Genomic DNA, 19,447 nt, shown 5'->3' on the forward strand with positions numbered 1-19,447 from the left:
GGTAATGGAGTCCACAGCACAGACATATGGGTAATGGAGTCCTCAGCACAGACATATGGGTAATGAAGTCCACAGCACATACATATGGGTAATGGAGTCCTCAGCACAGACATATGGGTAATGAAGTCCACAGCACAGACACATGGGTAATGGAGTCCTCAGCACAGACATATGGGTAATGGAGTCCACAGCACAGACACATGGGTAATGGAGTCCTCAGCACAGACATATGGGTAATGGAGTCCACAGCACAGACATATGGGTAATGGAGTCCACAGCACAGACCTCTAGGTAATGGATTCCATCAGTGAGTCGGGACCCCTGTAGTTCCACTGAGACTCTTACTGACATCTGCTGCTTCCACTACCTGTTCAGTGGCCATGGAGGTAGGAGTTTAAGGCTCATTTAGCCCCCCTTAAACTCACACAGAGGACATGATCACATTCTGTCATTCATTTCAGCCTGCATCTCTACATGTGGGGACTTATTATTTCTCCTATGGCATTTGTAAATAAATCGTTTTTCCACTCTCTCTCTCTCTCTCTCTCACTGTCTGACGATATAGGGCACCTTGGAGTGTGCCCGTCTGGCATGGGGAAACACACACACAGACACACAGACAGACACAGAGACAGACAGAGGCCCCATACCTGAGGGAGCATTGTGTTTACCCCTCCCTCTCTCCACTCAGTGTCTCTCTTTCCAAGGAGCCCCAGGTTGTGCTCTGAAATAGCTGGGTACAGATAGCTTTAGTTCAGCTTATTGAACCAGACGTCTGGGTTGGATATCCCAGACCCAGGAGAGGACTTGCCTACCTAGCCCAGCCATGGCCTGCTCTGCTCTCTGTCTCTCATCTCCTCTGTCCTGTAGCCTGAGGGTTAGCTATGCCTGTCCTCTGCCATTTTAAGAGACCAACCTACATCCCATGGGAAATACTGACTGTCAGTTATTTTAGGTTCCTTGGTTAGGCTAGACGGCCCAAAGATTTCCGTTGGCCGCATGTTGAATGTTGTTACTCTCTAGTGAGGTTCGGTTGTCCTGGAAGAATGCGAGAACAATGGCTTCTTTAAAAACAAAGCTGCATTTACAGGAGCAATTAGGGTTAATTGCCTTGCCCAAGGGCACATTGACAGATAAAAAATTAAATACAAAAAATGTTACCCCTTTTTCATGGTATCCAATTGGTAGTAGTTACTGTCTTGTCTCATCGCTGCAACTCCCGTACGGACTCAGGAGAGGCGTCCTCCGAAACACAACCCAACCAAGCCGCACTGCTTCTTGACGCAACGCACATCCAACCCGGAAGCATCAATGTGTCGGAGGAAACACTGTACACCTGGCGACCTGGTTGGTGCGCACTGCGCCCGGCCCGCCACGCCACAGGAGTCACTAGTGCGCGGTGAGACAAGGATATCCCTGCCGGCCAAACCCTCTCTAACCCGGACAACGCTAGGCCAATTGTGCACCGCCCCATGGGCCTCCCGGACGCGGCCGGCTGCGACAGAGCCTGGGCTCGAAACCAGAGTCTCTGGTGGCACAGCTAACACTGTGATGCAGTGCCTTAGACCACTGCACCACTACGGAGGCCATCAACAGATTTAATATCTAGTCGACTCGGGTATTTGAACCAGGGGCCTTTCGGGTTACTGGCCCAATGCTCTTAACCACTAGGCTTCCTGTATTTTAGACCACAGTGTTTATTAACTACAGTGCCCTCAGAAAGTATTCACACCCCTTGACCTTTTCCACATTTTGTTGTTGTTACACCCTGAATTAAAAAATGATTTTCAAAATTTTTACTAATTAATAAAAAATGTAAAGCTGAAATGTCTTGAGTCAATAAGTATTCAACCCCTTTGTTTATGGCAAGCCTTACGTTAAGGAGTAAAAATGTGCTTAGCAAGTCACATAATAAGTTGCATGGACTCACTCTGTGTGCAATAATATTCTTTAACATGATTTTGGAATGACTACCTCATCTCTGTACCCCACACATACAATTATCTGTAAAGTCCCTCAGTCTAGCAGTGAACTTTAAATACAGATTTAACCACAAAGACCAGGGAGGTTTGCATCCTGTTTGCAACAAGGCACTAAAGTAATACTGCAAAAAATGTGATAAAGCATTTCACTTTTTTGTTCTTAATATGAAGTGTTATGTTTGGGGCAAATCCAATACAACACATTACTGAGTACCACTCTCTATATGGAGCTAAGCACAGGCCTGGTTCAGTCTGCTTTCCACCAGACACTGGGAGATGAATTCACCTTTCAGCAGGACAATAACTTAAAACACAAGGACAAATCTACACTGGAGTGACATACCAAGAAGATAGTGAATGTTCCTGAGTGGTAAAGTTACAGTTTTGACTTAAATCTGCTTGAAAATATACAGTAAGACCTGAAAATGGTTGTCTAGCAATGATCAACAACCAATATGACAGAGCATGAAGAATTTTCTAAATAATAATGGGCAAATATTGTACAATCCAGGTGTGCAAAGTTCTTAGAAACTTACCCAGAAAGGTTCACGACTGTAATCACTGCCTAAGGTGATTCCAACTTTTGTAAATGAGATATTTTTGTATTTCTTTTTCAATAAATTTGCAAACATTTCTAAAAACATGTTTTCACTTTGTGATTATGGGGTTTTGTGTTTTTTAAATCCATTTTGGATTCCGGCTGTAGCACAACAACATGTGGAATAAGTCAAGGAGTATAAATACTTTCTGAAGGCACTGTAAAGATCCTCTTTCCACCCACTATTTTGTTGTCATCAGACTAATGGTCATGTTTTATTTGCATTGTCTGTACAGTACTTGTGTGTGCAATTTTTCATAGTCGTTTCCTGTGTTTGTTGCAGACGGAGTTGGACCTAGAGAAAGGCCTGGAGATGAGGAAGTGGGTTCTGTCTGGGATCCTAGCCAGCGAGGAGACCTACCTCAGCCACCTGGAGGCACTGCTACTGGTGAGAGGCTGGAACACACACACTGGACTTTCCATGAATGCGCTATGTATCACATACATGTACACACACAGTACAAACTCTCTCTCTCTCTCTCTCTCTCTCTCTCTCTCTCTCTCTCTCTCTCTCTCTCTCTCTCTCTCTCTCTCTCTCTCTCTCTCTCTCTCTCTCTCTCTCTCTCTCTCTCTCTCTCTCTCTCTCTCTCTCACCTGTCCTCTCAGCCTATGAAGCCTCTGAAGGCAGCAGCCACCACGTCCCAGCCCGTGCTGACCATCCCCCAGATCGAGACCATCTTCTTCAAAGTGCCCGAGCTTTACGAGGTCCACAAGGAGTTCTACGACGGCCTGCTCCCCCGGGTGCAGCAGTGGAGCCACCACCAGCGCGTGGGGGACCTCTTCCAGAAACAGGTGAGGTCAAAAGACAGATTCCTAGGGTGTTCCCCTGCCCTGCCCTGCCCTGCCCTGTGTCTGTGTCTGTGTCTGTGGGAGCCTGGAGCCTGACTCAGGATGACAGAGGACTCCCTCCCTGGACCTGGCTGCATGGCAACATGACATCATGAGCCTCATTCAGAATAACACAGGACCCTTATGCATTATACAGTCTGCCTGTGGTCCTGTGTGGCTCTGTGTCATAGCTCACAGCAGCATCTGTACTCTGAATGGAAGAAATGTTAAATCAAATCACATTGATCAACCTCATGAGGTGCAACTTATTTTAGGGACAGATGGAATAGCCTCTCTCCTCCTGACCTGAGAGATTCTGCCACAGAGGCCAGAGCCAAACCTGTACTGACTGGGCCCTTTTCATCATGTTCACAACGGGTCAATTAACCCTGAATTAACCACTTGTTTAGCCCCCTAATGCTCATGCAGTCACTGCAGAAGTAGAGCTTGAGTCTAGCCTATCATGAGTGCTGTGTGTACGAGGACAGTGCACATGAAGAAGTAGAATGTCACAATGCTGTCTTTTCTACCCAGGGAGCTCTGAGACTAATGTTACACTGTGTGCTCTATGTCTCTAAGAAGCAGCCTATAAATAGTGCCATACACTGAGCGTTAGGGGACTTTTCTCTCTCTCTTCCCTCCAATTATCTTCACAAATCCCGCTCTCCCCGGAGGCCTGAACAATGACTATTTCATTTGTCTGTTATACTGTCAGGGCGGCACACGCCGGAATCCTTTTCCGCATTTATTTATTCATTGTTCGTTTTTCTACTCCATCTCTCTTGTCTGTGTCTGCTATGTGATAAGCAGTGGCATCAACGGCTGCGTTTTGCGTCTCCCAGCAGACAAGCGTTGAAAGAGGAGCAGTATGGATTCAAAGGTTGTAGGCTACAGTAGAGGAGCAGTCCGTTAGTTCCTCTCTCTATCTCTTTTTCGTTCTGCCTTTCTCTATCAATCTCTTTATCTCCCTCATACCAAAATACATCTTTCCCCCAATTCCTGATGGAGGAGAGATGGAGGAGAGAGGATGAGGAGGGAGGATAGTGGGTGAGGGGAGAGGATGGAGGAGAGAGGAGGAGAGGGAGGAGAGTGGGTGAGGGGAGAGGATGGAGGAGAGTAGGTGAGGGGAGAGGATGGAGGAGAGTGGGTGAGGGAAGCAGCTAGCAGATTTAGGCTGAGTCTCTCTGATAGAGCTGTATCCCCCTGTCTGTGAAGTCTCTGTAACAGACAGGCAGCCGGAGGAAAAGTAACAGCTCATCACTACCAGAAAGAAGGGGGAAAAAATGAAAAAAGGTTAATGACAGGTTATGAGAGAAGTATTCTCACACTCCTTTAAAGCCCCAACATGGGGCTAAATAATACACTGTACAGTTACCCCCTAATGGTACAGTCCTCTCTGAGAGGAGGGAGGAGAGTGGGTGAGGGGAGAGGATGGAGGAGAGAGGAGGAGAGGGAGGAGAGTGGGTGAGGGGAGAGGATGGAGGAGAGAGGAGAGGAGGGAGGAGAGTGGGTGAGGGGAGAGGATGGAGGAGAGAGGATGAGAAGAGAGGAGAGGAGGGAGGAGAGTGGGTGAGGGGAGAGGATGGAGGAGAGAGGAGGAGAAGAGAGGAGAGGAGGGAGGAGAGTGGGTGAGGGGAGAGGATGGAGGAGAGAGGATGAGAAGAGAGGAGAGGAGGGAGGAGAGTGGGTGAGTGGAGAGGATGGAGGAGAGAGGATGAGGAGGGAGGATAGTGGTTGAGGGGAGAGGATGGAGGAGAGAGGAGAGAGAGATGGAGGGAGGGGAGAGTGGGTGAGGGGAGAGGATGGAGGAGAGAGGATGAGATGAGAGAGGGGAGAGGAGGAGAGGGAGAGAGGGTGAGGGGAGAGGATGGAGGGGAGAGGGAGAGGAGAGGAGAGAGAGAGAGGAGGGGAGGGAGGAGAGTGGGTGAGGGGAGAGGATGGAGGAGAGAGGATGAGAGGAGAGAGGAGGGAGAGGGAGGGGAGAGGGATGGAGGAGAGAGTGGGATGAGAAGAGAGGAGGGAGGAGTGGGTGAGGGGAGAGGATGGGATGGGAGAGGGAGGAGAAGGAGGGGAGGAGAGGGGAGAGGATGGAGGGAGGAGAAGAGAGGAGAGGAGGGAGGGGAGGGGGAGAGGATGGAGGAGAGAGAGAGGGGAGAGAGGAGAGGGAGGAGGGAGGAGAGTGGGTGAGGGGAGAGGATGGAGGGAGAGAGGGGGAGGGAGAAGAGATGGAGGGAGAGAGGAGTGGGTGAGGGGAGGGAGAGGATGGAGGAGAGAGGATGAGAAGAGAGGAGAGGAGGGAGGAGAGGGAGTGGGTGAGGGGGGAGAGGATGGAGGAGAGTGGGGAGAGAGGATGGAGGAGGAGGGTGAGGGGAGAGGAGGGGAGAGGATGGAGAGGGTGAGGGGAGAGGATGGAGGAGAGAGGATGGAGGAGAGAGGATGAGAGGAGGGAGGAGAGTGGGTGAGGGGAGAGGATGGAGGGAGAGGAGAGAGGGGGAGGGAGAGGAGGGAGGGAGGAGGAGGAGAGTGGGTGAGGGGAGAGGATGGAGAGAGAGAGAGAGAGGAGGGAGGAGAGTGGGTGAGTGGGGAGAGGATGGATGGGGAGGGAGAGAGAGAGAGGAGGGAGGAGAGAGTGGGTGAGGGGGAGGGGGGAGGAGAGAGAGGGGTGAGGGGAGGATGGAGGAGAGGATGGAGTGGGTGGAGAGGAGGAGAGAGAGGAGAGGAGAGGGTGGGTGAGGGAGAGGATGGAGAGAGAGGGGAGAGAGGAGGAGAGGAGGAGGAGGAGAGTGGGAGGGGGGAGGATGGAGAGAGAGGATGAGGGAGAGGGAGGAGAGGAGGGAGGGAGTGGGTGAGGGAGAGAGGATGGAGGAGAGAGAGGAGGAGATGGAGGAGGGAGGAGGGAGGGGAGAGGATGGAGGGAGAGGAGTGGGTGAGGGGAGAGGAGGAGAGGATGAGAAGAGGAGGAGGGAGGAGAGGAGGGGAGAGGATGGAGGAGAGGGGAGAGAGTGGGTGAGGGAGGAGGAGGGAGGATGGAGGGGATGGAGAGAGAGGAGAGGGAGGAGAGTGGGTGAGGGGGGAGAGGAGAGGAGAGGAGGAGAGTGGGTGAGGGGAGAGGGGAGAGGAGGAGGAGAGGAGGGGGAGGAGAGGAGGTGAGAGGGGAGAGGATGGAGGATGGAGGAGAGGAGGGAGAAGGAGAGAGGAGAGAGAGAGGAGGGAGAGGGGAGGATGGAGGGGAGAGGATGGAGGGGAGGAGGATGGAGGAGAGAGGGTGAGGGAGAGGATGGAGGAGAGAGGGAGGGAGGAGGGAGTGGGTGAGGGGAGTGGGAGGAGAGAGGAGGAGAAGGGGAGAGGAGGGAGAGGGAGGAGAGGAGAGGAGGGAGGGGGAGTGGGAGAGGGAGAGGATGGAGGAGAGAGGGGGAGGGTGAGAGGAGGGAGGAGAGTGGGGTGAGGGGAGAGGATGGAGGAGAGGAGAGAGGGGAGGGAGGAGAGTGGGTGAGGGGAGAGGATGGAGGAGAGGAGGAGAGGAGGGAGGAGAGTGGGTGAGGGGGAGGATGGAGGATGAGTGGGTGAGGGGAGGAGGGAGGAGGGAGGAGAGGATGGAGGAGAGGATGAGAAGAGAGGAGAGGAGGGAGGAGAGTGGGTGAGGGGAGAGGATGGAGGGAGAAGAGAGAAGATGGAGAGGAGGGAGGGAGAGTGGGTGAGGGGAGAGGGGATGGAGAGAGAGGGAGGAGAGTGGGTGAGGGGAGGATGGGAGTGGGAGGAGAGGGAGGAGGGGAGGAGAGGATGGAGGGGAGAGGATGGAGGAGAGAGGAGGAGAAGAGAGGAGGAGGGAGGGAGGAGGGGAGAGGGGAGGAGAGGGGAGAGGATGGAGGAGAGTGGGTGAGGGGAGAGGATGGAGGAGAGAGAGGAGGGTGGGTGGAGGTGAGGGGAGAGGATGGAGGAGAGAGGATGGGTGGGGGGAGGAGAGGAGAGATGGAGGGAGAGGGGAGAGTGGGGAGGGAGGAGAGTGGGTGAGGGGAGAGATGGAGGAGAGAGGAGGGAGGAGAGAGGGAGGGAGTGGGTGAGGGGAGAGGATGGAGGAGAGAGGAGGAGAAAGGAGGGGGAGAGTGGGTGAGGGGGAGGATGGAGAGGGGAGGAGAGAGTGGGTGAGGGAGAGGATGGAGGGAGAGAGGGAGTGGGGGGATGGAGGAGAGAGGGGAGAAGGAGAGGGAGGAGGTGGGTGAGGGGAGAGGATGGAGGAGAGAGGATGAGAAGAGAGAGAGGAGAGGAGGGAGAGGAGAGTGGGTGAGGGGAGCGGATGGAGGAGAGAGGAGAGAGAGAGAGGAGAGGAGGGAGGGGGAGAGTGGGAGGAGAGGGAGAGAGATGGAGGAGGGAGAGGAGAGGGAGAGGATGGAGGAGAGTGGGTGAGGGAGAGGGGGAGAGGATGGAGGAGGAGGAGGAGAGGGGAGAGGATGGAGGAGGAGAGGATGGGGAGGAGAGTGGGTGAGGGGAGAGGATGGAGGAGAGAGGATGAGAAGAGAGGAGAGGAGGGAGGAGAGTGGGTGAGGGGAGCGGATGGAGGAGAGAGGATGAGAAGAGAGGAGAGGAGGGAGGAGAGTGGGTGAGGGGAGAGATGGATGGAGGAGAGAGGAGGGAGGAGGGAGGAGAGTGGGTGAGGGGAGAGGATGGAGGAGAGAGGAGGGAGAAGAGAGGAGAGGGAGGGAGGGGAGAGGGTGGGTGAGGGGAGAGGATGGAGGAGAGAGGGGGAGGAGAAGAGAGGAGAGGAGGGAGGAGAGTGGGAGGGGAGGATGGAGAGGATGGAGGAGAGAGGATGAGAAGAGATGAGGGAGAGAGAGGGAGGAGAGGAGTGGGGAGGGGAGAGGATGGAGGAGAGAGGATGGAGGAGAGGGGAGGAGAGTGGGTGAGGGAGAGGATGGATGGAGGAGGAGAGGAGAGGAGGGAGGAGAGTGGGTGGGATGAGGAGAGAGGATGAGAAGAGAGGGAGGAGAGTGGGTGAGGGGAGAGGATGGAGGAGGAGAGGAGGGAGGGGAGAGTGGGTGAGGGGAGAGGATGGAGGAGAGAGGAGGAGAAGAGAGGAGGAGGGAGGGTGAGGGGGAGGATGGGAGGGGGAGGAGAGTGGGTGAGAGTGGGGAGGGGATGGATGGAGGAGAGAGGATGAGAAGAGAGGAGAGGAGGGAGGAGAGTGGGTGAGGGGAGAGAATGGAGGAGAGAGGATGAGAGAGAGGGAGGAGAGTGGGTGAGGGGAGAGGATGGAGGAGAGAGGAGGAGGAGGGAGGTGAGGGAGAGATGGAGGGAGAGGAGAGGAGGAGAGTGGAGGGGGTGGAGTGAGGGGAGGAGGGAGGATGGAGGAGAGAGGAGGAGAGGAGAGGAGAGGAGGGAGGAGAGTGGGTGAGGGGAGAGGATGGAGGAGAGAGGATGAGAAAGAGGAGAGAGGAGGGAGGAGAGGGAGGGTGATGGAGGGAGAGGATGGGGAGGAGAGAGGAGGAGGAGGGAGGGAGGAGTGGGTGAGGGGAGAGGATGGAGGAGAGAGGGGGAGGGAGGGAGGGAGAGTGGGTGAGGGGAGAGGGAGGGAGAAGAGAGGGGAGGAGGGGGAGGAGAGTGGGTGAGGGAGAGGATGGAGGAGAGTAGTGGGTGGGTGAGGGGAGAGGATGGAGGAGAGAGGGGATGGGGAGCAGGAGATTTAGGCTGAGTCTCTGATAGAGCTGATCCCCCTGTCTGTGAAGGTAACAGACAGGAGCCGGAGGAAAGTAACAGCTCATCACTACCAGAAAGAAGGGGGAGGAAAAAAAAATGAAAAAAGGTTAATGACAGGTTATGAGAGAAGTATTCTCACACTCCTTTAAAGCCCCAACATGGGGCTAAATAATACACTGTACAGTTACCCCTAATGGTACAGTCCTCTCTGAGAGGAGGGAGGATGGAGTGGGTGAGGGGAGAGGATGGAGGAGAGGAGGAGGAGAGGGAGGGGAGAGATGGAGTGAGGGGAGGGAGTGGGATGAGGGGAGAGGGGAGAGGAGAGGAGGGAGGAGAGTGGGTGAGGGGAGGGAGAGGATGGAGAGAGAGAGGAGAGGAGGGAGGAGAGTGGGTGAGGGGGAGAGGATGGAGGAGAGAGGATGAGAAGAGAGGAGAGGAGTGGGGAGGAGAGATGGGTGAGGGGAGAGGATGAGGGGGAGAGGGAGGAGAGTGGGTGAGGAGAGAGGATGAGAAGAGAGGAGGAGGAGGGAGGAGAGTGGGTGAGGGAGAGGATGGAGGAGAGAGGAGGAGAGGAGAGAGAGAGGAGGGAGGAGAGTGGGTGTGGGGGGAGAGGATGGAGGAGAGAGGAGAAGAGAGGAGAGGAGGGAGGAGAGTGGGTGAGGGGAGAGGATGGAGGAGAGAGGATGAGAGAGGAGGAGAGAGAGAGAGGAGGGAGGAGAGTGGGTGAGGGAGAGGATGGAGGAGAGAGGATGAGAAGAGAGGAGAGGAGGGAGGAGAGTGGGTGAGAGGGAGAGGAGAAGGAGGAGAGGAGGGAGGAGTGGGTGAGGGGAGAGGGAGGAGGAGTGGGTGAGGGGAGAGTGGGTGGAGGGAGAGGAGGAGGAGAGGGGAGGAGAGTGGGTGAGGGGAGAGGATGGAGGAGAGAGGATGAGGAGGGAGGAGAGAGGAGGATGGAGGGAGGAGGAGAGGATGGGGTGAGTGGGGAGGGGAGAGGATGGAGGAGAGAGGAGTGGGGAGGGGAGAGGAGAGAGGAGGAGGAGGGAGGAGAGTGGGTGAGGGGAGAGGATGGAGGGAGAGAGGAGAGAGGAGAGGAGGAGAGTGGGTGAGGGGAGCGGATGGAGGAGAGAGGATGAGAAGAGAGGAGAGGAGGGAGGAGAGTGGGTGAGGGAGAGAATGGAGGAGAGAGGGAGAGGAGGAGAGGATGGGAGAGAGGAGGAGAGTGGGTGAGGGGAGAGGATGGAGGAGAGTGGGTGAGGGGGGAGAGGATGGAGAGAGAGGAGGAGAGTGGGTGAGGGGAGAGGATGGAGGAGAGAGGATGAGAAGAGAGGAGAGGAGGGAGGAGAGTGGGTGAGAGGATGGGGAGAGGATGGAGGAGAGAGGAGGATGGAGAAGAGAGAAGGAGGAGGAGGGAGGAGAGTGGGTGAGGGGAGAGGATGGAGGAGAGAGGAGGAGAGGGAGGAGAGTGGGTGAGGGGAGAGGATGGAGAGAGGATGAGGAGGGAGGAGAGTGGGTGAGGGGAGAGGATGGAGGAGAGAGGAGGAGAGTGGGTGAGGGGTGAGGGGATGGAGGAGAGAGGATGAGAAGAGAGGAGAGGAGGGAGGAGAGTGGGTGAGGGGAGAGGATGGAGGAGAGAGGAGGAGAGAGAGAGGAGAGGAGGAGGGAGGAGAGTGGGTGAGGGGAGAGGATGGAGGAGAGAGGATGAGAATGGAGAGGAGAGGAGGGAGGAGAGTGGGTGAGGGGAGCGGATGGAGGAGAGAGGATGAGAAGAGAGGAGAGGAGGGAGGAGAGTGGGTGAGGGGTGAGGGGAGAGGATGGAGGAGAGAGGAGAGGAGGGAGGAGAGAGGAGGAGAGTTGGTGAGGGGAGAGGATGGAGGAGAGTGGGTGAGGGGAGAGGATGGAGGAGAGAGGAGGAGAGTGGGTGAGGGGAGAGGATGGAGGAGAGAGGATGAGAAGAGAGGAGAGAGGAGGGAGGGAGAGGGGGTGAGGGGAGAGGATGGGAGAGAGGAGAGAAGATGGAGAGAGAGGAGGGAGGAGAGTGGGTGAGGGGAGAGGATGGAGGAGAGAGGAGGAGAAGAGAGAGGGAGGGAGGGAGAGTGGGTGAGGGGAGAGGATGGAGGAGAGAGGATGAGAAGAGAGGAGAGGAGGGAGGAGAGTGGGTGAGGGGGGGAGTGGATGGAGGAGAGAGGATGAGAAGAGAGGAGAGGAGGGAGGAGAGTGGGTGAGGGGAGAGGATGGAGGAGGAGAGGAGGGAGGAGAGTGGGTGAGGGGAGAGGATGGAGGAGAGAGAGAGGGAGGAGAGAGGGAGGGAGGAGGGTGGGGAGGGAGAGGATGGAGGAGAGAGGAGGAGAAGAGAGGAGAGGAGGGAGGAGAGTGGGTGAGGGGAGTGGATGGAGGAGAGAGGATGAGAAGAGAGGAGAGGAGGGAGGAGAGTGGGTGAGGGGAGAGAATGGAGGAGAGAGGAGAGGAGGGAGGAGGGTGGGTGAGGGGAGAGGATGGAGGAGAGAGGAGGAGAAGAGAGGAGAGGAGGGAGGAGAGTGGGTGAGGGGAGAGGATGGAGGAGAGAGGATGAGAAGAGATGAGAGGAGGGAGGAGAGTGGGTGAGGGGAGAGGATGGAGGAGAGAGGAGGAGAGGGAGGAGAGTGGGTGAGGGGAGAGGATGGAGGAGAGAGAGAGAGGAGGGAGGAGAGAGGGGTGAGGGGAAAGGAGGGAGAAGAGTGGGTGAGGAGGGAGGAGAGTGGGTGAGGGGAGAGGATGGAGGAGAGAGGTGAGGGAGAGGATGGAGGAGAGTAGGTGAGGGGAGGGAGAGGATGGAGGAGAGTGGGTGAGGGGAGATGAGAGGAGGGAGGAGAGTGGGTGAGGGGAGAGGATGGAGGAGAGAGGAGGGATGAGAAGAGATGAGAGAGAGGGAGGAGAGTGGGTGAGGGGAGAGGATGGAGGGAGAGAGGAGGAGAGGGAGGAGAGTGGGTGAGGGGAGAGGATGGAGGAGAGAGAGAGAGAGGAGGGAGGAGAGTGGGTGATGGGGGAAAGGAGGGAGAAGAGTGGGTGAGGAGGGAGGAGAGGGAGGGAGGAGAGTGGGTGAGGGGAGAGGATGGAGGAGAGAGGATGAGAAGAGAGGAGAGGAGGGAGGAGAGTGGGTGAGGGGAGCGGATGGAGGAGAGAGGATGAGAAGAGAGGAGAGGAGGGAGGAGAGTGGGTGAGGGGAGAGAATGGAGGAGAGAGGAGAGGAGGGAGGAGGAGTGGGTGAGGGGAGAGGATGGAGGAGAGAGGAGGAGAAGAGAGGAGAGGAGGGAGGAGGGTGGGTGAGGGGAGAGGATGGAGGAGAGAGGAGGAGAAGAGAGGAGGGAGGGGAGGAGAGTGGGTGAGGGGAGAGGATGGAGGAGAGAGGATGAGAAGAGATGAGAGGAGGGAGGAGAGTGGGTGAGGGGAGAGGATGGAGGAGAGAGGAGGAGAGGGAGGAGAGTGGGTGAGGGGAGAGGAGGGATGGAGGAGAGGAGAGGAGGGAGGGAGGAGAGTGGGTGAGGGGAAAGGAGGGAGAAGAGTGGGTGAGGAGGGAGGAGAGTGGGTGAGGGGAGAGGATGGAGGAGAGTAGGTGAGGGGAGAGGATGGAGGAGAGTGGGTGAGGGGAGCAGCTAGCAGATTTAGGCTGAGTCTCTCTGATAGAGCTGTATCCCCCTGTCTGTGAAGTCTCTGTAACAGACAGGCAGCCGGAGGAAAAGTAACAGCTCATCACTACCAGAAAGAAGGGGGAAAAAAATGAAAAAAGGTTAATGACAGGTTATGAGAGAAGTATTCTCACACTCCTTTAAAGCCCCAACATGGGGCTAAATAATACACTGTACAGTTACCCCCTAATGGTACAGTCCTCTCTGAGAGGAGGGAGGAGAGTGGGTGAGGGGAGAGGATGGAGGAGAGAGGAGGAGAGGGAGGAGAGTGGGTGAGGGGAGAGGATGGATGGGAGAGAGGAGAGGAGGGAGGAGAGTGGGTGACGGGAGAGGATGGAGGGAGAGAGGAGAGGGAGGGAGGGGAGAGTGGGTGAGGGGAGAGGATGGAGGAGAGAGGAGGAGAAGAGAGGAGAGGAGGGAGGGAGGAGAGTGGGTGAGGGGAGAGGATGGAGGAGAGATGGGATGAGAAGAGAGGAGAGGAGGGAGGAGAGTGGGTGAGTGGAGAGGATGGAGGAGAGAGGATGAGGAGGGAGGATAGTGGGTGAGGGGAGAGGATGGAGGAGAGAGGAGGAGAAGAGAGGAGAGGAGGGAGGAGAGTGGGTGAGGGGAGAGGATGGAGGAGAGAGGATGAGAAGAGATGAGAGGAGGGAGGAGAGTGGGTGAGGGGAGAGGATGGAGGAGGAGAGGAGGAGAGGGAGGAGAGTGGGTGATGGGGGAGAGGATGGAGGAGAGAGGAGAAGAGAGGGAGGGAGGAGAGTGGGTGAGGGGAAAGGAGGGAGAAGAGTGGGTGAGGAGGGAGGAGAGTGGGTGAGGGGAGAGGATGGAGGAGAGTAGGTGAGGGGAGAGGATGGAGGAGAGTAGGTGAGGGGAGAGGATGGAGGAGAGTGGGTGAGGAGAGATGAGAGGAGGGAGGGAGAGTGGGTGATGGGGAGAGGATGGAGGAGAGAGGATGAGAAGAGATGAGAGGAGGGAGGAGAGTGGGTGAGGGAGAGGATGGAGGAGAGAGGAGGAGTGGGGAGGAGAGTGGGTGGAGGGGAGAGGATGGAGAGAGAGGAGAGGAGGGAGGAGAGTGGGTGAGGGGAAAGGAGGGAGAAGAGTGGGTGGGAGGGAGGAGAGGAGGGAGGGAGAGTGGGTGAGGGGAGAGGATGGAGGAGAGAGGATGAGAAGAGAGGAGAGGAGGGAGGAGAGTGGGTGAGGGGAGCGGATGGAGGGAGAGAGGATGATGGGGGAGGATGGAGAGAGAGGGAGAGGAGAGGAGAGGAGGAGGAGAGTGGGTGAGGGGAGAGAATGGAGGAGAGAGGAGAGGAGGGAGGAGAGTGGGTGAGGGGAGAGGATGGAGGAGAGAGGAGGAGAAGAGAGGAGAGGAGGGAGGAGGGTGGGTGAGGGGAGAGGATGGAGGAGAGAGGAGGAGAAGAGAGGAGAGGAGGGAGGAGAGTGGGTGAGGGGAGAGGATGGAGGAGAGAGGATGAGAAGAGATGAGAGGAGGGAGGAGAGTGGGTGAGGGGAGAGGATGGAGGAGAGAGGAGGAGAGGGAGGAGAGTGGGTGAGGGGAGAGGATGGAGGAGAGAGGAGAGGAGGGAGGAGAGTGGGTGAGGGGAAAGGAGGGAGAAGAGTGGGTGAGGAGGGAGGAGAGTGGGTGAGGGGAGAGGATGGAGGAGAGTAGGTGAGGGGAGAGGATGGAGGAGAGTGGGTGAGGGGAGCAGCTAGCAGATTTAGGCTGAGTCTCTCTGATAGAGCTGTATCCCCCTGTCTGTGAAGTCTCTGTAACAGACAGGCAGCCGGAGGAAAAGTAACAGCTCATCACTACCAGAAAGAAGGGGGAAAAAAATGAAAAAAGGTTAATGACAGGTTATGAGAGAAGTATTCTCACACTCCTTTAAAGCCCCAACATGGGGCTAAATAATACACTGTACAGTTACCCCCTAATGGTACAGTCCTCTCTGAGAGGAGGGAGGAGAGTGGGTGAGGGGAGAGGATGGAGGAGAGAGGAGGAGAGGGAGGAGAGTGGGTGAGGGGAGAGGATGGAGGAGAGAGGAGAGGAGGGAGGAGAGTGGGTGACGGGAGAGGATGGAGGAGAGAGGAGAGGAGGGAGGAGAGTGGGTGAGGGGAGAGGATGGAGGAGAGAGGAGGAGAAGAGAGGAGAGGAGGGAGGAGAGTGGGTGAGGGGAGAGGATGGAGGAGAGAGGATGAGAAGAGAGGAGAGGAGGGAGGAGAGTGGGTGAGTGGAGAGGATGGAGGAGAGAGGATGAGGAGGGAGGATAGTGGGTGAGGGGAGAGGATGGAGGAGAGAGGAGGAGAGGGAGGAGAGTGGGTGAGGGGAGAGGATGAGAAGAGAGGAGAGGAGGGAGGAGAGTGGGTGAGGGGAGAGGATGGAGGAGAGAGGAGGAGAAGAGAGGAGAGGAGGGAGGAGAGTGGGTGAGGGGAGAGGATGGAGGAGAGAGGAGGAGAAGAGAGGAGAGGAGGGATGAGAGTGGGTGAGGGGAGAGGATGGAGGAGAGAGGAGGAGAAGAGAGGAGAGGAGGGAGGAGAGTGGGTGAGGGGAGAGGATGGAGGAGAGAGGATGAGAAGAGAGGAGAGGAGGGAGGAGAGTGGGTGAGTGGAGAGGATGGAGGAGAGAGGATGAGGAGGGAGGATAGTGGGTGAGGGGAGAGGATGGAGGAGAGAGGAGGAGAGGGAGGAGAGTGGGTGAGGGGAGAGGATGGAGGAGAGAGGATGAGAAGAGAGGAGAGGAGGGAGGAGAGTGGGTGAGGGGAGAGGATGGAGGAGAGAGGAGGAGAAGAGAGGAGAGGAGGGAGGAGAGTGGGTGAGGGGAGAGGATGGAGAAGAGAGGAGGAGAAGAGAGGAGAGGAGGGAGGAGAGTGGGTGAGGGGAGAGGATGGAGGAGAGAGGATGAGGAGGGAGGAGAGTGGGTGAGGGGAGAGGATGGAGGAGAGAGGAGGAGAGGGAGGAGAGTGGGTGAGGGGAGAGGATGGATGAGAGAGGATGAGGAGGGAGGAGAGTGGGTGAGGGGAGAGGATGGAGGAGAGAGGAGGAGAGGATGGAGGAGAGTGGGTGAGGGGAGAGGATGGAGGAGAGAGGATAGTGGGTGAGGGGAGAGGATGGAGGAGAGAGGAGGAGAGGGAGGAGAGTGGGTGAGGGGAGAGGATGGAGGAGAGAGGATGAGAAGAGAGGAGAGGAGGGAGGAGAGTGTGTGAGGGGAGAGGATGGAGGAGAGATGAGGAGAAGAGAGGAGAGGAGGGAGGAGAGTGGGTGAGGGGAGAGGATGGAGAAGAGAGGAGGAGAAGAGAGGAGAGGAGGGAGGAGAGTGGGTGAGGGGAGAGGATGGAGGAGAGAGGAGGAGAGGGAGGAGAGTGGGTGAGGGGAGAGGATGGAGGAGAGAGGATGAGGAGGGAGGAGAGTGGGTGAGGGGAGAGGATGGAGGAGAGAGGAGGAGAGTGGGTGAGGGGAGAGGATGGAGGAGAGAGGATGAGAAGAGAGGAGAGGAGGGAGGAGAGTGGGTGAGGGGAGAGGATGGAGGAGAGAGGAGGAGAAGAGAGGAGAGGAGGGAGGAGAGTGGGTGAGGGGAGAGGATGGAGGAGAGAGGATGAGAAGAGAGGAGAGGAGGGAGGAGAGTGGGTGAGGGGAGCGGATGGAGGAGAGAGGATGAGAAGAGAGGAGAGGAGGGAGGAGAGTGGGTGAGGGGAGAGAATGGAGGAGAGAGGAGAGGAGGGAGAGAGAGGAGGAGAGAGGGAGGAGGTGGGTGAGGGGAGATGGAGGGATGGAGGAGAGTGGGTGAGGGGGGGAGAGGATGGAGCAGAGAGGAGGAGAGTGGGTGAGGGGAGAGGATGGAGGAGAGAGGATGAGAAGAGAGGAGAGGAGGGAGGAGAGTGGGTGAGGGGAGAGGATGGAGGAGAGAGGAGGAGAAGAGAGGAGAGGAGGGAGGAGAGTGGGGTGAGGGGAGAGGATGGAGGAGAGAGGAGGAGAGGGAGGAGAGTGGGTGAGGGGAGAGGATGGAGGAGAGAGGATGAGGAGGGAGGAGAGTGGGTGAGGGGAGAGGATGGAGGAGAGAGGAGGAGAGTGGGTGAGGGGAGAGAGGATGGAGGAGAGAGGATGAGAAGAGAGGAGAGGAGGGAGGAGAGTGGGTGAGGGGAGAGGATGGAGGAGAGAGGAGGAGAAGAGAGGAGAGGAGGGAGGAGAGTGGGTGAGGGGAGAGGATGGAGGAGAGAGGATGAGAAGAGAGGAGAGGAGGGAGGAGAGTGGGTGAGGGGAGCGGATGGAGGAGAGAGGATGAGAAGAGAGGAGAGGAGGGAGGAGAGTGGGTGAGGGGAGAGAATGGAGGAGAGAGGAGAGGAGGGAGGAGAGAGGAGGAGAGTGGGTGAGGGGAGAGGATGGAGGAGAGTGGGTGAGGGGAGAGGATGGAGGAGAGAGGAGGAGAGTGGGTGAGGGGAGAGGATGGAGGAGAGAGGATGAGAAGAGAGGAGAGGAGGGTGGGGAGGGGAGAGATGGGTGAGGGGAGAGGATGGAGGAGAGAGGAGGAGAAGAGAGGAGAGGAGGGAGGAGAGTGGGTGAGGGAGAGGATGGAGGAGAGAGGAGGAGAAGAGAGGAGAGGAGGGAGGAGAGTGGGTGAGGGGAGAGGATGGAGGAGAGAGGATGAGAAGAGAGGAGAGGAGGGAGGAGAGTGGGTGAGGGGAGTGGATGGAGGAGAGAGGATGAGAAGAGAGGAGAGGAGGGAGGAGAGTGGGTGAGGGGAGAGAATGGAGGAGAGAGGAGAGGAGGGAGGAGAGTGGGTGAGGGGAGAGGATGGAGGAGAGAGGAAGAGAAGAGAGGAGAGGAGGGAGGAGGGTGGGTGAGGGGAGAGGATGGAGGAGAGAGGAGGAGAAGAGAGGAGAGGAGGGAGGAGAGTGGGTGAGGGGAGAGGATGGAGGAGAGAGGATGAGAAGAGATGAGAGGAGGGAGGAGAGTGGGTGAGGGGAGAGGATGGAGGAGAGAGGAGGAGAGGGAGGAGAGTGGGTGAGGGGAGAGGATGGAGGAGAGAGGAGAGGAGGGAGGAGAGTGGGTGAGGGGAAAGGAGGGAGAAGAGTGGGTGAGGAGGGAGGAGAGTGGGTGAGGGGAGAGGATGGAGGAGAGTAGGTGAGGGGAGAGGATGGAGGAGAGTGGGTGAGGGGAGCAGCTAGCAGATTTAGGCTGAGTCTCTCTGATAGAGCTGTCTCCCCCTGTCTGTGAAGTCTCTGTAACAGACAGGCAGCCGGAGGAAAAGTAACAGCTCATCACTACCAGAAAGAAGGGGGAAAAAAATGAAAAAAGGTTAATGACAGGTTATGAGAGAAGTATTCTCACACTCCTTTAAAGCCCCAACATGGGGCTAAATAATACACTGTACAGTTACCCCCTAATGGTACAGTCCTCTCTGCTGTCTCTTATACAGGTCTATGAATACACCATGGAGGTGTTTCTTTATCTAGGATAGGTGCATATGAATGGGGCATTTCAAGAGGAATACTGTAGCATCTTTACACACAAAATATATAATATGTACACCGACATACAGTGTTATGAGTCCATTCTTGTGCTGTTGATGACACCGTCCTCCCAGTCTGTGCTAGATAAGAAAAGCATCCCAACCATGCGGTTACACTCAACATCTTACGTCACCATACAGTCAGTCAGCAACTGTGTGTGTCGAACGGCTCCAACTGCTCCATGTCTGCAGCGCTATTACCGCCATTCCGGCTCCTCCCCGCCCATAGTGGGATTGTCACGCTCTGAATTCCTGTCCACTGTGGTGCAGATTTATTCTGGCCCGAGGCAGGTCTCAGACGCAGTGGGGATAGGATTGCTTGGTGGGGGAAAATCGCTTACCGCTTCAACTTCTAGCAGCTCCTGGAAAAACGTGGGTTTCTTTCGACTGTGGGACAAAATCGATTGTCTCAGCGTGACACCAGGGGACAGGAAATACTGTAAAGGTCAGGGGTCACACCAGGATGATAATGTGTGGGAATGGGATGAGCTCATAGGTGATGCTAGAATGTAAAGAGAGGAGAAGGTTTTTAGGAACAGGTTCTGGCAGCCGCTGGCAGCCTGCTGTCTGTCATCTACGTACAATGACCTGGAGATATTCATGAGCAGGTGCAGGTGGACCAGTGCGAAGGTGAAGTAGAGAAGCATATTGTGTCCTGAACACTGTGTTCTTGTAGACTATTCTTCAGGGGCACACTAAGCTACCTTGGTGCTGTGTGTGTAGCTGTGTGTGTGTGTGTGTGTGTGTGTGTGTGTGTGTGTGTGTGTGTGTGTGTGTGTGTGTGTGTGTGTGTGTGTGTGTGTGTGTGTGTGTGTGTGTGTGTGTGTGTGTGTGTGTGTGTGTGTGTGTGTGTGTGTGTGTGTGTGTGTGTGTGTGTGTGTGTGTTCGTACGTGTGTTGGTGTGTGCGTGTGTGTGTGTAAAACATTTTTGCGTTTGCCTCAGTTGCCCCCTCTCTCGTCATTACACACTCTACCCCCCTCTTCATCCATTGCTGTCAGGCTTGTATTCAGGAGAATGGATTGGGCAGTTGAGCGCTAAGGAGATGGATAGTGTTACTGACGGGCAGAGTTTCAAGGAGTTAGGACGCCTGAATGAGATTTTCAAATGTGTTTTTACAGCAACTGTTACCCAGGACACTCATTACTCACCCCAGCGTAGGCCTCCACTCCGCCGCTACCATGGCAACAGCCG

The 19,447-nt window shown here is 56.4% G+C and overlaps 1 protein-coding gene across 1 annotated transcript in view; it reads left to right on the top strand.

The window, feature by feature from the left end:
• Positions 1–19,447, top strand: part of LOC124049029 (breakpoint cluster region protein-like) — a 154,171-nt gene that overhangs the window by 87,593 nt on the left and 47,131 nt on the right. The window contains exons 3-4 of the mRNA XM_046370315.1: positions 2,864–2,968; positions 3,187–3,372. Of these exons, the coding sequence (XP_046226271.1) occupies positions 2,864–2,968; positions 3,187–3,372 (291 nt within the window). The remainder of the gene's footprint in view (positions 1–2,863; positions 2,969–3,186; positions 3,373–19,447) is intronic.

Source organism: Oncorhynchus gorbuscha, linkage group LG11, assembly GCF_021184085.1.
Source record: "Oncorhynchus gorbuscha isolate QuinsamMale2020 ecotype Even-year linkage group LG11, OgorEven_v1.0, whole genome shotgun sequence".
Taxonomy (NCBI): domain Eukaryota; kingdom Metazoa; phylum Chordata; class Actinopteri; order Salmoniformes; family Salmonidae; genus Oncorhynchus; species Oncorhynchus gorbuscha.